Source organism: Anguilla rostrata, chromosome 1 (assembly GCF_018555375.3).
Source record: "Anguilla rostrata isolate EN2019 chromosome 1, ASM1855537v3, whole genome shotgun sequence".
Classification (NCBI taxonomy): Eukaryota; Metazoa; Chordata; class Actinopteri; order Anguilliformes; family Anguillidae; genus Anguilla; species Anguilla rostrata.
The window spans coordinates 45,332,849-45,357,859 of record NC_057933.1 but is presented as its reverse complement, the minus strand read 5'-3'; the positions used below and the strand labels follow the sequence as shown (position 1 = coordinate 45,357,859).

Genomic DNA, 25,011 nt, shown 5'->3' with positions numbered 1-25,011 from the left:
AAATCATCTCATAAATCTGTACTTTTCAAATAATGAAAAAGTTACAATACAAGAATCAAATCCAAAAGAATATCCAAAAGAAGAGTATTTAACTGTTACCAATTGTACACAAGGCACGTTTTTTTGCAAAATATTGTATTTGTGATGTAAAGATGTTACATAACGGAAAATCCAATGCAAAATCACTGGATCGCTGAATATGCTACAATCACTGTTGTGCCTGTGCTGGAGATTTTTCACCACACGCAACACATTTCCTTTGTTCAAATTTGAACGTGATAAAAGGACAAGGACACGACCTCAAACAAAACAAACAAACGGGGGGGAAGACAAACATTAAACAGGCGAGATTTAAAAGCGAAGACAAAGGCGAAGAAGCGGCGGCTGAAATGTGGGCCGGCGCGTAATTAGCGTCTGAAGCTGGAGAGCGCTTGAGGGGACGCCGGGGCCGTCGTGGCGGCGTTCCTTACGGTGCGCTGCCGCGGGGGCCGTCGCCGGAGAAGCTCTGGACGCGCACCTCGGGCGAGACGCGCGATGCATCATCCTCACAAAGCTGCCGTCTCGCGCTCCTTCCCTCTGAGACTAATTAGGGCCGAGGACGGGGGGGAAGGTGCTGGGGACTCGTCGCCAAGATGAATTGCCGTGCCTCGCTTCGATCGCGGAGAGCTCGAAGTTTCTCTCTCACCGCGTAAGAGAAAGAACGGACCTGGTGCGTTACACGGCTAGCGGGCTCCGCCTCAAGGCAATTATACTAATTATGCATGAAGTGTTTGGCTACTTTACACACATAACAGTAAATGCCAAGTAAACATTGAAAAAGTTTGATAATTTCATTTATACAAATCTTTGACACACACTCGGTATATAAATCAAGGCCAGTATAAGCAACAGAACAGCAATATCTAAACTACCAGTAATTATGGATAAAGGAACCAACAGAAGCCATGCTATAAGTGACAGGATGCCAGGCCAAAGCAATTTCCAGCAGGTCAACACACCTACAGTACTGTATGGTTCATCTATAATAATGCAATCAAGCCTGCAGCCTACTTCTGAAGGCTAATATAAAGCAAAAGGTGAAATGCTGATTTCATCAAATGCTCAGGTAAATGTAAAGTGCTTATTTATTTATGAATTCACTTTGTGGCCGGTGAAAAACAACAGCACGGCACCATGGGATTTAGTATAACATCAGCATCCTTTTGCAGCCTATTTTTTGCAGAGCCACGGTTCGACTCCACAAGACATGAAGACCTGGACTTCAGAAACGTGATGACGGAAATACCCGAGACCCTACAGACCGTCTGAGAAATGCAAGGCGACCATCTTATGCGCTCTTTTCCTTACCAAAAGCAATGCACGTGATTGGATTTCACCAGGTCAGCATCCTGCAGTCTTCATTACAGGATGAGATCATTCAACAGAAATGATCTAACAGTGTTATTCATCTGGTTCCATAATATATTGATCCGTACATTGAAGATTGTATTTAACTACTGCCTCCCATTTTGGAGGGCATTTGATCAGTGTTTAAAACTGTGCAACTCGAGATGTGGTGCCATAGCTTGCTCTTTGCTTTTCCTTTATCACTCCAGCATTCACTCCAGTTTTCTAACCCGTTTGCCTGCAATGCAGCACCGCACTTAATTTGCTGTGCCGATTAAAGGGATTCAGCAGTGTTCGGGCTAGCAGGCAAAGCAGCAGAACCAGATTTGAGCTTGTTAAAGGGATTCAGAAGTGTTTAGGAGAGCGGGCTGAGCAGAAAGTCTAAGAAAAAGTTACACCTCAGAAAGCTTGGGTATTTCTAAACATTTTACTTGCTCGGAATCAATTAAACTTTGTTCTTAATTCTGATTCAGGATTTTTATTAGAAAATATTATAAAATAGCAATGCTAAGGCATATTTATGATGCACTGGCAATCTCAGAGTTTACACATATTAGCCAAATTTGTGCACCTTTTACCTGGATTTGCTATTCTAAAATGTGTTTGGGATGTTTCTGGGCGGGGTGCTCTTTTCTGTATGGGGAGGGGAGGGTGTGGCTACAGAGCCTGAGGTTTGGGATCAGATTCCAACAAACTGTTTTTAGCAAGTCAGCTGCTGCAACGGCAGATGCAAAAAGCCTAGATACAGCTAAGCAAAAAGACAAGCCGACAAAAAACTTTAAAAACTGGAGTCCACCTTGGAATTACTTTTCTTTGGTGGCGTCAGCTGAAGTTTGCCTGTTTTCTGTGAGACCTATAAGTGATGTTACTTCTATCTAGTTACCAGCACCAGCATTTATTTCAATCAAGGGAAATTAATTTGATAGAGCATGCATGCTATCTAGTAGATGTTGCATGTAGCCAACTTCACTAACAAAGCTAACAAAGTTGCCAGCAACTTTGAAAAGGCCATGGATAACTTCATGAAAAAGTCATTCACTTTACAAGTATATTAGCTAGCGATGATAGACCTATGACCTGCTAATGTTGCTTATTCCACTTGCAATTCCCAGTACTAACTAAATGTCCAGGGGGTATTTAAGGAAGCAGGATTACTTAAGTTAGTTGGATAACTGCATGGAGTAAAACCAAGAACAGTTCTTTTTCAGTCCATCTTCCAGAAATGGAGGGTTCTGAGTTTTACTCAGTGCAGTTATCCAGCTGACTCAGTAATCCTGCTTCATGAAACAGGGCCTAGAATACATAAATACCGAACAAGGAAAAACATAAAAGAGCTGCACTGTTACTAAAGAGTAGCTACTGTATGATGTTCCTACACGCTAAGGGTGCACTCAGTGTAAAGATCGTTATAACACTGCATAATTACTGTTACCATCAATACGGAATCATTCATGTTGCTAAAAATTCTATTTTCAATATCTCTGATCACCTCAACTCTTGACATTTTGCTTGTTGCATCCTCAATGGAGGTGCGAGTGGGGTTTACAAACAGAGTCTACAAGGGCCAACAAAAGAAACTGCACACAAAACTCAGATTATACACACAAGATAGCAGCCTTCCAATGTGATTAACGTTCCAAGCCAACTATTTGGCTTGTAATGATGTTACTATTTTGACACTGGTGTTACTTCTCTCTGAAACATTGTTGATATTACTGACCTTCGCTGCTGGATTCCCTCATGAGACAAGGCTGAAGTTTAACACTCAAATTTGACTAATTAGCAAAATACTTAGCACAAAGAATCCAAATAAATACAGTGACATCACAGCTGCAAAAATGTAATATACTGTAAATAAAAAACAAACAAATGAAAACAATAAGTTAGAAAACTGTAGCCTATCAATGTCACTGTACTTACATAATTGCTACATAATAGGCCTGCATTCTATTTACAACTCTAGGTCTTGCAAGCAGTTGCCTAGCAAAGTGAAGTCCTACCCGCAACATTATTGCTCATCACAGGTTTATTTGAGTGTTCCCAACACCAACTCTTTTAATGCTGTAATTAATCAGTGATAAGGACAAGTAGGCTATGTACTGTGCTACTATTCATTTGATAACATCAATCTTCCGCTCTGAAAATGCACTTTTTATTTTGAAATTGCAATTAAAAAATACTGGTACTGACAGCGTGAAGATAAGACCGGTGTAGGCTCATGCAGTGTATGCCACCGATTAAAAAGAACACTGCGACAAGCCCACTAGCTTTGGTGAAATTCAATATAACAACAGCACACTTTAGTGCTTATTCTAATTTTGGACCACCTAAATAAACCTAGATTGGGCACAGACACTTTGTACTGAAGTCAATTGTTTCCGACATGCTTCATATCTGTACCCATGGAGACCACAGACAATGTGTTGCGTTCCCCGTGGTGATCAATTCCAATATGCCGTTGTAAAGGAAGTGGAACACTAGCTACAAAAATGGCGGTCATGCAGTGACTGAATCGTTAAGCTCTGAAGCTCATTATTAGTCCAGAGGAGAGTCTGAGGTGGGAGGGCGTCATGGCAGACCGGACAGGTCCCAGCTCCCTGCAAAGGCGCGGTCGAAGAACAAGCTGCCGTTTCCGTTCCGCGAAACTAACGCTTGCCGTTTCCGCGAAACTAGCGATTGTCCGCCATTTTGGGCTGCCATGCAAATTGCTCTTGCACTGGGGAGCTGGAGGTCTTGCTTCAGGGGAAACCCAAACTGTCATCAGGGGGTTGAGGATGAGAATTGGCCAGTCAGAACAAGGACCCACAATTTACAGAACCCAGTACAGCAGGTGGCTGGCCAAGGCGAGTTCTGGTAAACGATGTTCAGAGTGTGTTTCATGAAAGCCTCCCCAGAGCACTCAGCGTGTCCTTCAGGCTGGTCTCAGGCCTGAAGAATTCCCTCCATAAAGAGCCTTATCAACCAGACACAGCCACTGGATACTCTGGTGCCGTTATGTATGGTTCAGGGAAAAATTCACCATGACCAGTTTCATCTGGAGTGGTATTGTGGTAGCAATCTAACAAAAGAGACTTGTAAAATGTAAAAGAGTACTTGTAAAATTACAGAAATTTAACAAATGTAAAACATTTAAAATATTTACATCCCCATATCTTGTCCATGCACACCATGCATTGTTCTGGGGGTTGGTTATTGTAATGGATAGTAAAAATGCATTCAGAATGTTTTGGTTCAACTCCTGGTTGCAGTGCTGCTGTTCTATCCCTGAGCGTGTTACCTAATCTGCATTGCTTCAGCTACAGTCATTTGGCTGCACAAATAGTGATATAATAATAATGTTTTTAGAACCTTCATGTGTCCTTGATTTTCAATGTTTGATTTTGAATGTGGAAGACTCAAGGTTTTTAAAGAGCTTGATTTACTCTTGTTATGTGCATATATTTTTAGAAAAATTCTCTCACGATTAAATCTAAAGTGTCGTGATTTTTAAGATTCATATTCCTTTCTCCAAACCTGATAACTCATTACAAATTTTGGGTGGGATTTTCCCCTGATACCAATATTTAAGTCTCTTATAAAGTTTTTTCATTTATTTATTTTGCCTTCATTTAACAAGGTAGGACAAGTGAGAACAATTCCGCAGTTCTCATGTGCAGTGAGTACCTAGGGAATGGAAGGGACTGCGCAGCCAATCAGAAGCAGGAGGATGATAATATTGCCAGATATAGAGCAGCAGTTGAAGTGGGAATTTAGCCAGGGCATTGGAGTTGACACCCCTTCTCTTTCAAAAAGCACCATGGGATCTTTAATGACCACAGTGAGTCAAGATCTCACTTTAATGGCTCATCCAAAAGATGTGATAATTCCTTTTCAAGGTCCATGAACACGGAGAAATACAGCAGGAACCACATCATTACTAAGGCAGAGCTATTCAACCTCTAAGCTAGAGGGTAGCTATATCCCTTGGAGAATCTTCAGTACAATGACATGTTAATATGTTGATGCACGCTATATTGTTGGACAAACTGTAATGCAGCACAGAATGCAAAACCAAGGTCTTCTCTATGACGACTTTATTCTATCAAATCAAGCAATTAAATAAAAGCATAACTGTTTTTTTTAGTGCCTGCTACTGAGATAATAAAAATGTTCAATGAAGAAAAGCAATGGACATCATACATTTTCATTACGGCTTGCGATAATTTGTCAATGACAAAGTATTTTTTCTGCTGACGCGGATTTCACAACTCATTGAAAAAGCCAGGGATGGAAGCATAGACTTAGAGGACGATTAAGCGTCGGGTGGGAGATAATTTCCAGCAATTTTAAGAAAACTGCGTGGTGCGAAGAACAATCTAATTTTATGAATCAGCTCTGTTTCAGCATATTCATGAATATTGCTGAACTGATCACATCCTCCAGAGACTAATACTGCAGCTGCGTCTGAAATTCTCACCAAGTAGCTTCAGAACGCCATCGAAAAGATAAATGAGCCCATTCGGCATGAAGCAAGCAACTCTATACTGCAATGCACTGCCTTACGTTAAAGCTGCGCCTCACTGAGCAGCATTCTCTTTTATTGCCGACACAAATTTCATACCTCGAACATCTGCAGTCCTTTTCAGTTTTTACTTGTGTCAGTTTATTCGAACAAGGCCTGGATCATGTGCAAGAAAATCTCTCTCACTCCCGAGATACTGTTTTTGGCAGCAGTGTGATTTTAGCCAGAGACTGTAAATATGAATATCAGGGGAAAAAAAGGTTGTGAAATGGAGAGAAGATTCAGTTACGTGGGCACAGTGTAACCTTATGGTACTACGAGGACTCTTGCCAGATTTAGAATTTGTCAAAGGCAGACAACATGCACAGCCGTAAGCTCGATCACTGTCAGAGCTGATGGCGAACCGGGGATGGTGCATGGTTGTGGTTTCATGGACTGGGCGCGGGGGGGCTGCTATCAGAATGAGTCGTGGGCCGAAGGTTGGTCGAGACACAAATTCATTACGTACCAGTGGTAAATCTTTACAATCAATTACTCAGACCCAGATATTACATTGCCCGGTCAGGACCACATACTGGACTAGTGCAAATAATTAGGAAAGTGGACATTCCAGTCGAACACCGGACATCTGGAAACTCTAAGAGCCTGACCAGGTTGGCATACTAATGGGAGATAAGACCACCCACTCTCTAAAGCTGTGCCTCTCTAATAAACCAATGATCAGTCACTTCTGAAGAACCCTGATCTTGTGTAGTGGAACTCCAGATACAGGCATCAATTAAAGCCAACGCCAGCTTAACCCTGCTAAAAACAAATCAGACTGCAGAAAACCTCTCAAGTACATTCTCTCCCTCTAGATAGAGCTCCTGAGGTGGAGACTGGGCGGCATGCATTTCAAACCCAGAGACCGCACTTCGAGAGCACAGAGTTCAGCTGCTCTGGTGTCCAGCTGCTTTGCTACGCCACTGAGAATGAGAACAACCTCCTTAAATTACATCTGCTGCAGGTAATCCTTCAGCTAGCGGCTAGTCCCGCTGGGCAAACCAACAACAAACTAGAGCCGTAGATGGCAGGCACACTCCCTATTGGTGCTCACACAGCCAATAATTTCAAGGCAGGTTCCACTGGTGTGCTTAAAAGCACTGAGTGAAATATTGATACGGTGTCGGATTTAAGCTGTTTACTGGGCTGCCACATGCTAGTCAGGCTGAGGTGAGCTAGCAAGCCAGGTTCCTTCTCAAAAATGACAGATTGTGATCCTGTTAAATTTGTATGGTAAATTTATCTATGGAATTATGACATTGGGATTTAAAACAATTAACTGGAATTTGCAGCACAAAAACTGCAGCATCACTGCACAGCTAAAATCCCCACTTTTCTATGTGCAGCATTCGTGATTTAATTTCAGAAGAGCATTTTGGCAAACCAGTGGTCTGACCGGCGACTTCTTAATGTTACATATATTAAATATGGCATACATTATTCGCATTAGAGATAGATGGGCCATGGCTCAACTCCTGTGTTCACATGTTCACTTCTGACACAGAAAATTATTGCCTTAATGATGGAAGACAGCAATCACACATAGACGCGCGAGTAAAATAACATTAGTAATTTGAGCAGAGTTAAGTAGTTACTCTGTGCACAATGAAACCATTTGTATGGATTTGTTTTACTGCTGTCACTCACTTTTCAGGCAATACAACGATTTATATTTTCGCAGAGAATGAACTGCCAGTTATTTATGGGATTTACAGCAATGCTAATGCATCAGATTACTTCATTTTAAAATTTCACCAAACATTTAAGATTTAAAAAACATGTAATTCTTTTACTGACGATAAGTGTAGCAGTTCATGAATTAATTTACTTGTTCATTTTACTACCCCATTTTGACAAAAAAAATCCCCTCTTCCAACCCTGTGCACTCCTTTCTTATACTGGACCCCCCAATTAATCCAACACTAAGTCCCCCAAAACCACAGTCCCTTCATTCACCTGCTTGACAGGGCTTGAGTGAGGCATGCACAGGAAAGAGGAGAGGAAAACAAGGCTTTTCGATTGCAATAACAGAGCCTGAACTCTGCCCCGCGTGAACACGCCACTGGAGCGATCCAGAATCAAAACATCAATGTTCCCCATCGAAGATCTCATTAACCCACAACGGAAATCAAGCGTCTTCTTTAGAGTGAGCGTAGTCACTGGGACAAGCTTCCCGGCAGGGTGGGCGGGGGGAGTGCGGGGGGTGCAGTTTGAGGGGGAACATGTGCCTTCCTGATCACAAGGCGAGATCGGGGTTTCTATATTTTTGAGGCTTCGAGCTCAACGTGAGCTCTGCCGAGCCCGTGCCGCCGGGCTCCGCGTGCGGCCTCCTGTTTATCTTCAGCAGACGGCTGCGGCGCGGTTACTCATCTAGCGGTCGTGGGCCCCGGCCAATGGGAAACCTATGTCCGCGCGCAGACAATTACCCGTGAAAAGGCGGCGGACAAAGACGCTCCCGACGGCGCGTCGGGAATCAATTTGCCCTCGCGCAGAAAATAAAGCCGGCCAAACAAAAACGAAGTCAGTGCCGGGCAGGAAATGATGGCTGAAAGTCAGCTACCTTCAGTCCTGCACAGCTCTTCACAGCATAACAGAAAATATCAGGCCCTCGGCCAGATGGAAATCCCTGTATCAATGCAAATGGACTAAAGGTAGTGCAGGTGCAGTGTGGATACTGCAAACAGAAACACCTCATTGTCTTATTGCTGAGGTCAAAGGTCAATGCAACCTAATTTGCCTAGTCCACACTAGATGAATGTCTGGTAACTGAAATATTTACAATAACATCACAAATATGTAATTGTATATGTTTTAACTTCTATACATAAAAGAAACTTCAGCTCACATTGTGCTTATGATTCTAAGGCAATGGCAAACACTTCCTCCGCACATCAAGGCTAGTTCTGTGTGTTGAGCAGTAAGGAGTCCCCCAACAGGAGAAGACAAAAAACCCTTATGCTCGCTCGTTGCTGCTTTCGGAGATATTGCTTGTGATGTTCTGACGGACTCATGACGAGAGAAATTAAGAATCAAAAATATTTCTCTCTTTCCTCTGATTTACACTTCCTCATTCACTTCATTTTGTATGCAGTGTCATTTCAAAATAAACAGATAAACAGAATTCCAAATATAACTGTGACAGAGGTAGTGTCATTCGGTTTCAGCCAACATTTATCATTTTATAAGCCCCAACTGAGCTCTGAACCACCTGGACAGCATTGAGAAGGATTATAAAGTGATTTAAAGTAATTCAGTTAAAAAAATTATTTATTGCTACAAGAGGTGATCTAGCCATTAGAAATTGTGAATAAATAATGTTTTTTCCCACATAACAGACTACACACAAAATCAACATAGATTGTCATGTTCCACAATCATTCGTGATACTCATTGCAGATGCTGGGGTGAAGAGCAGACTCTTTCTCACAGTCCGCAGTCTCAGCCTCTGATGTGGCTACTTATAGGCCTAAAATGAGCTCATCATGCCTCCTATGGATGCCTTGGAGCCAGAGTGGCAAGAACTGAAGCAAAGCAGCAGGTTCAAAACAGGGCCTGGGACGAATGTAAATGTCTCCACAACTCTGAAGGCCCTAATTAGCAAAATGAGTCCCTGGGGTCAAGGCTACCATCAAGGGAGATTAGCTGGATGTGTGTGTGTGTGTGTGTTTTCGCTGTGTATTCAAATGAAAAGAAATATATGCAAGCTTTAACATACATTACCAAACAAGCAAAAAATAAAAAATAAAATAACAAAACAAAAAGAAAACAAATCAAAGATCTACGTAGGGAGTACAAGACCCAAGATTTGCGCAGCTTGTAAATGCATGTAATGGCCATATAGTGATAAGGTAATCCAAAGAGTAGTTATTGATGGACACTGCAGGTCTGAAGATAATCCCTTCTCTGCAAAATGAAAGAAATGAAACAGTTTTCCTGGTAAAGCTGCGAGTCTTAGAAAACTGTGCATTAATCCAGTAGCACAAATTGGAGCACAAAACCAAACATAAGTTGTCAGGACAAATTGACATTTTGAAGATTCATCTTTAAAAGGAACTGAAGTGATGTGGGTCTTTTGGTAGGAAGGGTCCTGTGTATCCTTGATAAACTCCTATAAAGAAAATGATGCATGATGGACTGATGTGGTCTTCACACATGCAAGCCATTGTGAATAAAGTATCAAAATAAGTAGCAGCAGCTTATGGGGTATATACAGCCACAGTGATTCCTGCTATCTAGGAGGAAGAGATATTGAGTTAACAAGGAATTTAGGTTCTTGGTTCATCTGGGATACTCTGGTCCTTAGAGTTCCTGGGAGAAAATAGACTTAAAGGGAAGCAAATGTTGGTCATCATGGCAGCATTGAAAGACATGGGGGAGAGAAGCTGAAGGGAGGGGCCGATGGTCAGTGGGCGGGTCCTACCTGTTTGGCTGAGCTGAGAGGCGCTCCGGCTTTTCCTCGAGAGCCCGACGATCGCCACCATTTTGGCACCAATGCTTGAGCGCCTCTTCTTCTCCTCGGCGTCCTCCGTGGTCCCCACGCCCGTGTCCGATTGGCTGCCGTCCGTCTTCTCCAGGTTGCACATGTCCCCGCCCATGCTCGAGCTCTTGGTCATGTTCTGCCCGGACTCGCTCATCTGCCTGTTTTTCATTTTGGACGCAAAGGCACTGTCAGCAACGGCGGTCGGGCGGAGACGTGGGGTCAGAGAGAAAGAGGGGAAGGGACAGAAAGGAGGACAGGAGAGCAGAGAAGACAGAAAAGGACAGGATTCAGCTACAGGAATATGGGAAATTGGAAACTGCAGGAGTCGCGGACAGGGGAGGACTTGGAGGGGGCACCAAGCATATCTTACATCACCACGGGAACATGGCTCAAGGGAGTACAATGATACTACTGTTTCAAAGAGGTCACGAAGACAAGCAAGCGTATGGACATTGTTCCTTTCATAGATCTAAATGAATGGCTCAATATATAATCTCAGTGGTTCAGTTCACCTGAGCTGTGTTTATCAACCTGTCTGTTCTTCTGGAAATGGTGCATTGTGTGTTCATACTTGCGGTGACGGAAAAGCTTTGGGCAGACTGAAAATACACCCCAGAGAAAAGCAGGATGAACCTGCCTCCCTCCAGCCCTCTCCCTGCACAGAAAACAAACAGACACATTCCCTGGACGGGTCTGCATGTTTTCAGTAAAATTAAGTTGCTTAGACATCCAACAAAAATTCATTTAAAATTCCATTTTATATTGGTGGAGAAATGTAGCTCAGTATTGGTACGAATAAGTTAAAAATAAAACAAATGTAAATGTCATGTAAGCATGAATCATTGTACTCAGGGGGTACTGAAAGCAACATGGCACAAATTCAAGATTCAACTCGTTGATAAATATCTCTAGTCTACATGTTTTCCGTCTATGAAATGAGGTGGTCATGAGGACTGCATGGATAATTATATCAGCATCCGGATTTATGTTGATTTATACTGCTCTGTGGGATAGTGTCTCTTAAACATGACATCCTCATCATGAAAAAAACTCCTTGATATCAATTTCACGAAAAGCAAAGGTATACTGATTTATTTAAGATATTTTTCAGTGGCGTACAAACTACCCTACTCTTGTTTGACAGATAACGAGAACAGGATCCAAATTAAGGCTTGATTCTGGATCCAAGAAAATAATTAAGAGAACAGCCAGGGACACAATGCATATCCAGTTTGTAAGACAGCCCTTAGGACTTCTGTGCTTTAATAACCAGTAAGCTCTTGACCCAGTAAGCTCTATCTTCTTGAAAAAGCAATTAAAGAAAATAGATTTAGAAGAATGGAGGGGGGGGAATCAATGAGCTTTGACAATTGCTGGTTCAATTATTTCAATTATCTGTGCCAGTCTCTCAGTTTCCTGGGCTTTGTATATCCCATTCATTTATATGCAGATCTGGGGCCAGCTTTTTCCAGCACTAGCTGGATTTCTATCTTCATATCAACAGTCAGTGGCAATTTCACCATATTTAAGCCAATTATTTAATTACAAAGAAAGTGTCTCTTGCCAAATCCAGCTCTCTACAGACCTCTCTATCTAAGCTTCTTCCAATGTAATTACTTAATTACAGGTAGTGGATGAAAAACAGAACTGTGAATGAATACGGAACAACAAGCATACGCAAAGCAGTATGTGGCTCAGCAATTAATTAAGTGAGTACAAAAAGTCTGGACAGTCCTAGCGACCAATAATTATGGCTTGCATGTCTGCAGGAAGAGAACTCGGTGACTGTAACTGGAGCTGGATTGAGTAAGATGGCTCTGCTTGCTGATGTTTCACAGGCAAGGGTGTCCAAGCCAGGGCTGCTCAACTCTGCAGTGTCTGCAGGGATTCGCTCCAACCATGCACTACACCACATTATTTCACTCATAAGCTTACTTCCTGAACCAAGTAGATAAAATAATTAGTGGAACTGAGAGATTCACTGCAAATTTCAGTCTGGCTCAAAAACAGCCATTTTACCAATAACCAGACATTGCCCAACGCCCTTTCCAGTATAATCAGACATTGGCCACCACCTGCATATCATTGACTGTTCACTGCTACCGATATCCAGTATTTTCACATTAGTGATGGAGATATGAATTACCTCCTCATGATAGAACATTTAGCGAAACATGTATACAAGGGTCAAGAGAAATATAAATAACTGCCAACACCATAATCTTCAGCAAACAGAAGGTGGTGCACAAGGATAGGACTTTAAATATTGCAATTAAATACATTGACCCACATAAATTGGGGATTATTGTTAAGATTATACTGAAGGAAATTTTGCTATCGTGCCAGTGTATTTTCCATACCGTCATTTCTCTGAGACTGTTCCTCCAATGCACCGCATAGGTAGACCTGCATTGATCTTCCCACGTAACCTTACGCAAGTCTGGCATTGACACAGACAGCCATAGCTAGAACAGCGATTAAAAAGAGAAATGATTGAAGGATGAGCATAATTTCATTTTTTCTGACCTGGAATCAGTCCAGATATGAGGTAAAAAAGGGAGTCAACTGATGTGATAATGCAATATCAAAGTTGCTACTCCTCATAGATTTGTAAGAATAGTAATTCTAGTTGTTGGGCAATACACAATCGATCATAGCATCACTGCAGATCATAGCTTGTGAGTTTACAAAAACCTGACTGGTTCCAGCTTTTTCTAGCCATAGCTACATTTTAGTGTCAACCTGACATGTCGATACTGTGATGTGGTGTGCTTATGATTATGACCAGGCATTCAAAACTGAGATCAGGCATCCATCATTGAGGTACAAATGAAAAAATAAGATGTAAAAATTTCAAAAGCATGCGGGAGCTTTGGAGATGCAGATGAGATCCTGAAAACTCTTTGACCGCAGTTGTCACTTTTTCTATGGAAACCCGCTGCCGCTCTTGGTGCTGTGCCATCAGCACGGGGTAATTTAGCCCTTGTTTAAATAATGGAAGGGTTGAGTGAGTGACAGCCCCTTTCTGACTGCCAGCATCGGTTGTGTTTTATGAGCACTTGCAATGCATGAGTCTAGAGTACATCCAGTGAATTCAAAGGTTTACTCGCACATATTTGCAAATGGAAGCATTTCCTTGACATTATGTATTGGCAAACTTGTACTGTAGATATAAGGGAAATAGGATTCTGACGTAATGTCAGCTTAAAAATACGACTGGTCCAATACCCCGGAACCACAGAAAGGGCTAAATATTGTCCCTGATTTAATCATTTTTACGTGTCATATTTCCTGTGCAAATCATTTTGAGAAACGAACCAGTCGCTAATAATGATTGAAGAAAGCAAGGTTTTGAACAAAATTGTTCATATAACGTTTCCCAAATTTGAAACTTATAATTGCATGCTCAAATGCACGCACCCACAAGCAAGTGTCAGTTTCCACAACACAGCCTACACCGTGCTACAGGAGAGCTAGCGGAACTAGAGAAGATCTCACTGACAATGGTTTTGGGCTTTTTGGCATCTGGGGAGGAAGGAACTAATACAGTGGTAGTCCAAGGAAATCTGGTCAACATAAGCCTGTCTGGTACGATGTAGCCAATTTTGACTTCTTGTCATGGAGCACAGGCCTTTGCTTGGGTTGACAACGTTTACTGGCAGAGCTACTTGAGAAGTCCTTTACTGTACTTTCAAGTTAATGAAAGAGAAACTGCATTTGGCTTAGAGGATCCACATGCTCTTTCATAATAAGAAGGAGATGATGCTCAGTTCAATTTGTACACTTAAAAATCCAGCCCAACGGGAGCTAAGTATTAAACAGGAACATTGACTGGAATTGACCAGACAGCCAATTTTCTTGCCTGGGCAGGGGTCTGACCATGATTGGCCACTTGAAACCCCAAGAGAGATGACCCTAAGCCACATTTAACTATTTTCATTTTCTGCATAAATTTGGAGCTAGGTGCTGATTTGCTAATAGATTCTGAAGAGGTACATGTTTGCACATAACATTGCCTTCAGCACTGTCTGTAGCCCAAAGTCTGCTGTGTAAGTACACACTGTTCTGAAATTAACTGAGGCTGATTTGAATCCTTATTGCAACATTGTGCAATGCAGAAAATCATCGTTTTGATAGTTTGTGAAGACTAAGAATACTGGCAAAAAAAAGGAAATTATATTTGGACGTAAATGGGATAGGACCTTATTTTGACCAAACTCTGAAAACAAGCTAACTCTAACTGAGCAAAATACAGCCTGGTTAGAATGGAGAGAAACAATCTTATATTACTGTACAAGCCTGAGGTCAATCTATCATACACTTGATAGCCTAAAACGTTATTCATAGTATTTTTTATTCTCAGCAAAAATGACCATACTGCATGCATTGCTAGAATAAAATCAATAAAATCATGCTAACTCATAATACAAAATGGTTTGAGAATCAAAAGAACTTTTTAAGGCCCTCTTATGGAATGTCTGGCTTGTGACACATCAACTGAGAGTTTGGAGGAATGAGCATTTTAATCAGCTAATGCTTACTGACACCTTTGATGCAGTATTCAAGGACTTTTTCTTTGCAGCATTTATGCATTAAAGTCTACATTGAGAATGAGTCACTAGATTTGCAGTTTTGTGATTCTGCTGTGAAAAAAATTACATTTTTTTTTCCATGGAATAAATGTGAGTGATAGATATCAACTTGGTGAGCAATATCTTCACTTTCCACCAAAAAAGACATCTAAATGTGGTCTCAAAAAAAGTCAAATATGTACTGATCACTAAAGCAACATTTGCATCATTACATGAAAAAAAATGCAAATACCCAAAAATGAACAAACCTTATTCCTTTGTAATCTTCAACACAAGTTATACAGCCTCTCAACAGAGGTGACTTCTTAGTTCTAGTATAACTATGCTTCACCATAATTCTGGGATATCTGAATTTTAGAATTATCATGGGGAATCGGGGAAAAATAAAATATATCTGTACAAACGTGTCAATCACATTGGTGTGATTCTCAGGTTTTCAAAGGCTAAATAAAATCTATTTCTGCAGCGGCCATGTTGAGTTGTCAGCTGCCCATAAGCACAGCATCACAACCTTTTGTCTGATCGCTCTCCCACGCATCACTGCGAGCTAGTGACAAATATCACAACAAGCCAGACATCCGAAACACCCTGCATGAAGTGCTTTAAACACGCCAGACTGTGAATCCTGTTCACACTTACAGACATTCAAGCTATCATTGTCTTACTGAATAAGTGAGGACACAACGGCGATAGTCATAGAAACTCAATTCATGTTGCAAAGTTTAATAATTCTTTCAGCTCCTGAATGGGTAAAGTCAGTCTGCTCTATATTACATTATAAAAAGCAGTTGTTCTAGTGTATGTACAGTATTTCAGATGCTGTACAGTTGCAGAAGTGCTCCACACGTCACCTGAATTGCACCTTTAATTAATGTAGCTCGGAATGTTTTACTCCCCTCAGATGAGTCCAAAAGGGGCGAAATAACTGCAGTCATATCATTACCACTAACATGTGCAACTCCAACATGTTTAAATGTAGTCAATTTGGAATCATTAACGTGTAAATGTAGATATGTCATACTCATTAACATGTTTAAATGTAGTCATGTCAAATTCATTAACATGGTTAAATTTAGTCATCATACTCATTAACGTGTTTAAACTCAGTCATATCATACTAACATTAACATGTTTAAATGTAGACATGTCAAATTCATTAACATGTTTAAATGTAGACGTGTCATAGTCATTAAGATGTGAAAAGCTGGGATAACTCCCCTGAAGCAGGCTGTTCCTGATTGCAGTGGTTGAAAGTCAAATTGGTTTGTGAGGGTCAAATGTATTTGCTTCTTGGGCTGGGAGAGACTGGTAAATCTCAGCTTGTTTGTTTCCCTGTACGAAATGTACTCTATGTACTCTATAGAAATATTATTTTAACTTGGTAGGGACAATGCTGACCAGCATTAATCAATATTTAAGCAAGCCATTAAAAGATAAAGAAACTAATCAGGGCAAGTCTGCCAGAGTGAGTGTGGTCTAAATACTCTTCTGTGTGTTTAAGCGGCACAAGTGAAGCCTGAGAGTACTTACAGTACTGGGGTAGAAGCCAGCTGATCTGGCCGCCTTTGGAGTAGGAAGCCAGAAAGGACTGGCCCCCAGCCCACTGCCTGGCCAGAGCTGGTCAGAACCCAGTCCACTGTCTGGGATGAGAGCAATGTGCGAGACCGCTGCATTTTAGTAGTAATCCTCCATGATGCAAAACTTTTACGACTCGCCTGTGGCCTTGCTATCCCTCAAGACTCAGGCTGAAAGAGCTGGGGAAGGAGACTTGGGCTCCTCTGGAAATGTGAATGGAACACGAGGGCTCTCTGGAGACCTGGCCAAGCGGGTACAATGTGTTCCTTAGTGTTTATGGGTGCTAATGATTTTCCTTCACTAACAACAACATCGGCATGATGTGCATAAATAATTTAAGTGAATTTACAGTCATGTCACATCTAGTTTTTATATACTATTCAGACATTGTGTGCATGTGCACAAAAGCAGTTTGGTTCATGAATTCAATCAACTTTTGGCCTCAACTTTGAATAAAAAAAAAAGTCAAATGGCATCGGTGAAGACAAAACTAAAATTTAATTTTTTTTAAGTTAAAGACAAACTTTGGTTGAATCGAGCCATGGTCACTGGTGATGTGCATGCAATGCTCCAAAATTAAGTTCAACTGACTTTTTTTCTCTCGGCTCACATAAAATTTGAAAGGTTAGTTGCTTCTGAGTTTATTTACACTCCATGTAAGGTGAACTGCAGCCATCATGTGAACCTGACATAACTGTGAGTCAGTGACTATTTTCCATACAGTGCTAGCCTGCGCCATACAGGGCAGAGCCACATTTCTCACTTGTAACCTGGGGCTAATGTAGGTGTAACCCAGGGACCCTTAGCCTACAATAAATATGACCTAGTTAAAGTGAACTAATGAAAAACCAAGCCGCGAATCTGTTAAAGTTACGCTTGGACATACTTCCAAGACTGTGCTCAAGGTGAGACACACATCCATACTATTTCTAAACAAGTCAGTTTGGCTCTTGCATGGCTTTCTCTCTCAAATGTGAAGCTCAGCTGCAGTGACTAGAATGCCATCTCGATTCTCCTGCCAAAGACTACGAAGAAAGAAAAGATGATCCTCTCCCGTTCTGCGGCGTATCTAATCCTGAGACTCGGGTACTTCTACTGAGAGGAACACACGGCGTGCAGAGGAATTAAGAAGTTTAGTTTCCACGGCAACATTGTCCTTTGTGCCCCTGAGTATACTGTCCAGTCTCATTCTGGGATTCCTCGGACTCCGTTAATCAGTATTCTGGACACAGGCCTTCGTCTTCAACTCTGCACCCGTCGAGTTCGGCTCTGTTGCCTGTTGTGTAAACCGGAGGCTGTTGAGAAACTAAACTAAGCAGCCACCATTTTCCTGTTTTTATACTGATTTTTTTTCCATTGCTGAGAGTTATGTGATTTCGCCAAGCCGGCTCTGGTCTGCGAAACGGTGTTATTCGCAAGAAAGGAAATGGCCATCGGCGTGAAAAAGATAACGGGTTTGAAAGAAGAAGGGGGGGGCAGTCTTTTAAAGTACTGAAAGCAGAGGGTCGGCTGAGAATATGTGCACTCAAATGATCATCCGAACGCTCATGAACGAAAACACACCGTGAACAAAAAAAAAAATAAGACAGGGAGGAACGGAGCGTGTCGCTGCACTGACATGACCTCAATAGAACAAACAGTGAGTAAGTTTTTCTGCAGATCAGTGATAGATCTTATCAGAGCTGCTGTCACCAAACACGAGAACTTCCTTCAGTCAACAAAGAAACACCATTGGTGAATTCACAAATACAGCCACTATTAACTTACTGGGATCAATACCCTGAGGGTTAAAACTGCTACCACTTATTCAGCTGTGAATTGAATTACATCTATGACTTCACTCAGAAAAAACAGTAAGCAATAATATGACTGACTTTGTATGTCATCCATGTCACTTCATTTCAATCCCTAATAATGGATAAAAACATGGAGGCCTTCGCGGAACTGCGCAGTGTCTACCTACCCTCACTAGTAAGACTTACAGTACAATGCGCGTGAGCAGGCTGGCATTCTGATATGAGATAAGTCCAACAGTGATGTGTGGGTTGACTGAAAATCAGCAGACCCTGAGGTTTATCCACACATCCAGGTGCATGGGGTCACAGAGAAATGACATTCTGAATATTCACAGATGTGTGCCGGGTGGGTGAGAAAGAAATGTGTAAAATAAATTACACTATTTTAGATTAAACAAAAATATATTATAACATCTTCATTTGTGGCCTGGTATGCATTAGCAGGCAGTGTTGGGGAGTAGCGTAACTACATGTAACATAGCTAGTAGCTTAACTACATTTCCCAGTAGCCTAAGTAATGTGTGGTAGCATAACTATTTTGAAAAACAATTAGCTTTCCAGCAGACCTGGGTCAAATACGTATTTGTTTTGGATTCAAATACTTTTCTACACTTTACTGATCTTGTCTGGTGTATTGGGACCAATGGCATGCTCTCAAAAAGTGCAGACCCCGCCTTCTGGTCATATTGGCAGGCTCAATTACACCAGACAAGTTCAATAGAGCACAGAAAAGTATTTGAATCCAAAACAAATATGTATTTGACCCAGGTCTGCTTTCCAGTAGTTAAGTTACTTTCTTAACCAAGTACAGTAGCATGGTAGTGTCGACAATAAGATTTATGGGGCTGTCTGTCAACTACTGCACTCTCTGGCTATTTGGAGTGAAAGTGAGGTCTGGTAAAATCAATGCGTGCAGTGAGGGCTTTCTGCCTGGGTTATTTTCCCTCCGCACAACAGGAGTGAATGGTCCTAAGACCAAAACTTGGTATGCAGCATCTGTGGACCAAGCTCTACATGCCATATTATTTTCTGAATTTTTGCTCAAACAATATGGCCGCTATGGTGACGTGTGAGACCTTCTCTTTGTCGATTTCCTTAAATATGAATCAGCTTTTATGAGCCACAGTTTTTTAAAAAGTTATTTAGTATAAAGTCTATACCAGAACTGCTCTTCATTTTACAGTTGAGACTAGGTTTATTTAACGCTTGGTGTTGCCTCATTACACATAGCAGTTGCCTTTTGAATAAAGGTGCACATAAGAAAACATGCACACTTGGAAAACTCTCTGCTCCTTTGACTTCATAAATACCAGAAAGTGGAGTCAGGGAGGGGTACAGAGAAAGCTTTTTAGATGCAATGCTGCCAAGGTGGGTACATTACAAAGAATAACACCCCCCTCCCCTGCCACACACACACACACACACACATACACACGCATGCATGCACGCACACATACACACACGCAAACTTGCTGAAACTAAAATAAAAATATATACATTAAAAAGTATGTATGCAGTATGTGTATTTTCTCTATATTGCAAGACTCATAGCTGCCACAGACAGTTTCAACATTAGTGTCCACTCCAAAAATATTCAAGTCTACTGCAGACTGTAGTATTCTGCTTGTGGCCCCCAAAAAAACAAAAGTACTCAAGGACATTAAAGTCTTGTATGAACTCAGGACAATTAGAATGACTCAAACAGCAGACAGTTCTGGGCATAAAAAATACTTCAAAGACCAGGCACAAACTGTCTGAGATGAAATGGACATTGAACTGGTAATTGAACCTACATCAGGAGGTCTAGAATTAAATTTTAACAGAGACATCAATGGGGTGTCACTGTTTAGAGTGAATGGCCTGAGTTTTCTCCCACACTGCTTGGTGGAGAGGAGATTAAAGATTGCTTTTAGCGGTCAACCCAATTGAGAACTCCACAAAATCCATGGTGAAAATTAAACTTAAATCAGGTAATGTTTTATGCGTGTGTGTTGTGTGATTGGTGTGTGTTGCATCTTGGTGGAAGCCTTTATTTTTTATATACTGTGTAAAAATGCATCTTATTCACTGTATTGTAATGATTGTTCAGTGTAATGATTTTTCATTTTGTAGGCCTATATTCAGTATGTACAATTAAATACGTTCCTTTGACTTCCACCATCACACAATCTGCACTCTGAAACAAAACCACTTGCACCCTCTGGTAGACATTGGAGACAAAACAGCTACAAAAGGAAGAATGAACTCATCAGTTCAATTCTTTCAGCACTTTCCTAATTAATTCTACATCATTTTCCATTTTGAGTCACTGCCATTTGTCAATTTGCGGCCCTGTCAGAAGACTGAGAGAAAACGGAAATAGTCGCAGTTAAGCTCCTAATAAAACCACTAAATAAATCCACAAAGCACAGTGAACGGATATGTTAACAGGATGTGACGTAACATGGGAGCCCGACACAACCTGCTCTCTCATTTGTATCTTTTTTCTCCTCAGTGTTTTAAGTTTAAATGTATCTTGCTGCATTGTGCCCACATTGATCACTGTGCCCAGCAGACAGCTCAGTGAAAAAATTCTTTCTGCCTAATAACGTGATGAGGCAGCTGCGCTATGAAGTTTAAGGCAATTAAATGTGTGGTAGGTACAGTGTGTAAGTAAAGAAAACGTGAAGCATGCTACTAAAACGCCGGTCTAGAAAAGTAACACACTCGAAGAACAATGAGAAGAGCGTTATGGAATTTTGAGTGCTTAGTGTTTTAGGGTTCTATTTGTAGTAGTTCTGAGATATCAAGCCATAGCATTGCATACTCTTTTATTTATATAATACACAGTATGTATACCTCATATAATAATAACACATTAAAAAAGTCAAACAGAACCCGATAACATGCAGCTCTTGACTGCCTGCTTTAGCCTACATACAGAAAGGCCCACTACTGGAGTAGTACAAAAAAGAAGGTAGCAGAGACAATAATATGATCATGAAAGCCAGAGATAGGGGGAGGACATTGGGAGGGTTTGGGGAGACACACTAACCCTAAACTGCTGCACTGTTTACAAAGGGCAGTCCTTCATTCTATTTTTATCCATTTTTATTTACGCTGTATATAGCCAGATTAAAAAACCCACAGATTTATCTATATAGCAAAGGGGGGCCATGCCAAGTGAACAGATCCCATATATCCTTGACACTGTTTTATTTATTAAATTCATCAATGTGTGCACACTGTATGTTTAATATACAGTCTAACTTGAGAGATAAGACCTGGGGGTGGTTTGGACATCGAATGTTTATAACTGAGAGTAGAGTCAAAATACAGCTATTTTAATTTAAACCATTTGTTGAGTGATTACTTGTGCATGATTACATAACCTTTTTATCATTCGTTCATAGTCTTTCATTTCGTAGCCATAAATACTTTCACTAGATTATAACCAATAATCAAGCCACGCTTAAATAGGGTCTCATTGGATCATTCATTGTTATGTACATCAGCTTAACAAAAAAAAAAAACACAGCATAATAAAATGTAGCATGAAAATAATAGGCCTAGTATTGCTGTAAGCAGAAAAATGGAAACATATTTATTTCTCATAAATGAAACCATAAATGAAGAACCCATTTGTGTTCACTACAGACAAACTGGAAAGTGCTGACCAAAAAAAGCGCGAGGTGGAACGATGCAGCACCAGACCGTGAGTTCAGCGCAAACTAGAGATTGTTCCATCTGTAACAGATATGGCACCAGCGAGGGAACACTGAAAGGAGAACGGCAGTCTGCTGACGAGCGGGCGGCTTCTGTCCACCCGACTCAAAGTAAACCGCTCCTGGCGTGGCTAATCGATAAATACATTCATCAATGTGTCGAGGAGCACATCGAAACAAATGCGTTGCTTTATGCGAGAACGTACTGTTGTTGTGATGCTACTCCTTTATCAACTTGCTGATTTTAGTTGGCCCCAACATGCAGTTATAGAGGAAGAGGTGTATTTCCAGGTTTTATCAATAGAAAGTGTGACTTGTTTCTGTTTAATGATCACTCTTTTGGATTATTGATAATAGCCAAGAGAATGTATGTATTACATAATAAGGAGCTTTTAAAGATGTAATTGCTTTTGCAACTTTCAGGTTCACATTATCTTAGGTTGACTGGTCATTTTGTAAGGTTTTACAAAAAACTTTTAAGCACTTATTTAAAAAAGTCTTAGGTCTATCATTATATAAGTAAACATACTGACAATCTAATTAATACATTATTTATCAGATGGCATTTAATTACGTCCTTGTTTCCTTGCCATCTATACTCCTTGTGAAGGCCTCGTCATATTTAATTTTTTGTTGTGAATGCAATCTTATTCTAACAACTAATAGTTTACTGGCTTTTCACACCTTTCAGCCTGTTCAGCCAGCCAGCATATACTCATACTAAACACTAAAGATTGAGCGACTGCACACGTGCTTAAACTTTGGTGTTACAAGTCCTGCTGGCACATTTTTAAATGCTACAGCAATACAAATTTGCCAAGTACATTATGTGTACTTCAGGTGTAACAGATTAAGGTAAAGTTATATTTATAGAGGTAAAAACAGCCGGTCCAGGACTAGTTTAGATGTACTCTATGGTAATGTTGGATGTACTAACGGTTCTTAAATCTGTTATGCTGAAATTCTAAATTATAAAAGGCATGCACAATACTAAAGAATGGGGCAAAATCAGGGGGAAATCTACACTACTTGATAGGGGAAGGAAGTATGACAGTTACGCCATCACTAGACCACCACACAACTAGTGCAGGGAAGTGCTCTTGGGGGACTGCTTGGGTTTTTACCTGACGTCGTTCTCTGAGAACCTCCTCTGCAATTTCCCTTCGTCTGCCTCCTCCTCTCCTTTGCTTCCTTCATCTGTCTGTGCCCCCTCCCCACCCCCATCACTCCCACTCTTCTCCTTTGCCCCCAATTCCTCTTCCGCCACCTCACGTAAAATATTGTCCAAAAGCTCCTCCCCTTCCTGTGACTCCCCTTTTGTTTGGCTGAAGCCAAACAATTGTGCAAATGTTGGAATGTGAAGCAGAAATGAAAAACAAATCAAAGAAGAATATGAACGCAAAATAAACAAGATTCAAAGATGCAAACACTTATAAATGATAATAAAATAATTCAAAATATAAGAAAAACAAGACACAGCAGAAAATATTGAAACAGCAATAACATAACCATGAAGATGACTTTTCCTTTCTACTAGTCCAAAATACACACCCATTGACAATTAACATCCACACCCATTGTCACTGAACATAAAAGCACATTGCCAGTGATGCGCAAACCTCCATCTAAGGAAGTAAAGTTCAGACGTTTGGCTCAATTCTTGATAAGGCAGAGCCAAACCTGAACTCACTCAACAGCAGGAAGTGAAATCTCGCTAAAAAAGATGTTCTCTTCCTTATTCAGCGCCTGGGGCAGACGTTTTCACAGTGAAAAGGTCTGGGCATGGCAGCAGAGGATAGGGAGCGTTATTCGGTGGTTTAGCCCATCCCTGGGAATGACGCTGGAATGGCGGCCTCTCTGGTCCCCGGAGAGGGGCGGGGACTCACCTGATCTTGCGGTTCCCGCGCGGTCGCTCTGATTGGGCGGACACGTAGCTCGTGCTGCTGAGCCGGGACGCACTGCTGGTCCTGGACACAGCGGACACGTCGCTCACGTCGCTGTCCGACGACTTGGCGGACTGGTTGTCCGAGCCTCGTGGGGCTTCCCTGGCCGGCCGCTACGGAGGCCAAGGACAGAACTTTATTTAAACGATCGGGCAGAAACACTTTGGACAGAATCAATAGTAAGCATAAGCTAGTGCATCTGCACATTAAAAAGAAAGTCAAAAAAGAGAAAAAGAACAGAACAGTCCCAAAAACATTGAAAAGGTGAAAAGCAGTGCAGCATGGGTGGAACCAGGTTAAAATAGATGCCCGTCTTTGAAACAGAGCAGCTTAAAAAAAAAAGAGGAAACCAAAAGTAAAAAGCAGAAGGCTAAAGTAAAATTGCAATGCCTTTATTGTTATTGTAACATGTTCATTCCGGAACCATGTTAAAATACTTTTTGGTCAAAACAAGCCTCCTTCCAGAACCAGGTGCCCAGTGGCTGTTACGCTCCCAAAAAGGCTATACCCAAATGGAGTTAAGGGCATGAGAAATCTATCCAGCCCGTAGATCTCCATCTCACAGATGCCTGAGAAACGCAGCCGTGAAATGAGGAAATTAAAGTTGTATGTTGCAAGTTGAATTCCTCAAATTTGTGTTTGCTTTTATTAATTTATTTATTCATTTATTCGTTTTAACTCGATTAGGCAGCAGTGTGTGCTTTGCTTATTTATTTTAATTTCACAGGGCGGCAGTATAATCTGTAGTATAATGGTTTTGAGGCTGTGGGTTTGATTCCCAGCTGGGCCACTGCCATTGTACCCTCGAGCAAGGAACTTAACCTGAATTGCTTCAGTAAATATCCTTCTATATAAATGGATTGTTCGTAAAAAGAAAAAATGCAAGCCGTGCAAGTTGCTCTGGATAAGAGTGTGTACAAAATGCCAAAATGCAATGTAAGTGATTTAGAGAATTTGTTGCCCGTCTTTATTTCATAGCTTTTTTCCCTGTC

General features: G+C 41.2%; 1 protein-coding gene across 49 annotated transcripts in view; it reads right to left on the bottom strand.

Annotated features, from left to right (window-relative positions):
- Positions 1 to 25,011, bottom strand: part of rims2a (regulating synaptic membrane exocytosis 2a) — a 251,613-nt gene that overhangs the window by 21,908 nt on the left and 204,694 nt on the right. For 42 of the 49 annotated variants that reach the window (XM_064308375.1, XM_064308452.1, XM_064308208.1 and 39 more), the window contains 3 exons: positions 23,963 to 24,132; positions 23,201 to 23,401; positions 10,350 to 10,567 (listed from right to left, as the gene is read on the bottom strand). The exons of 3 other annotated variants lie outside the window; for them this stretch is intronic. In XM_064308375.1, coding sequence (XP_064164445.1) covers positions 10,350 to 10,567; positions 23,201 to 23,401; positions 23,963 to 24,132 — 589 coding nt within the window. Of the gene's footprint in view, positions 1 to 10,349; positions 10,595 to 23,200; positions 23,402 to 23,962; positions 24,133 to 25,011 lie in introns of all 49 variants that reach the window. 4 more of the 49 variants (XM_064308385.1, XM_064308419.1, XM_064308584.1 and 1 more) reach the window with 2 other exon arrangements.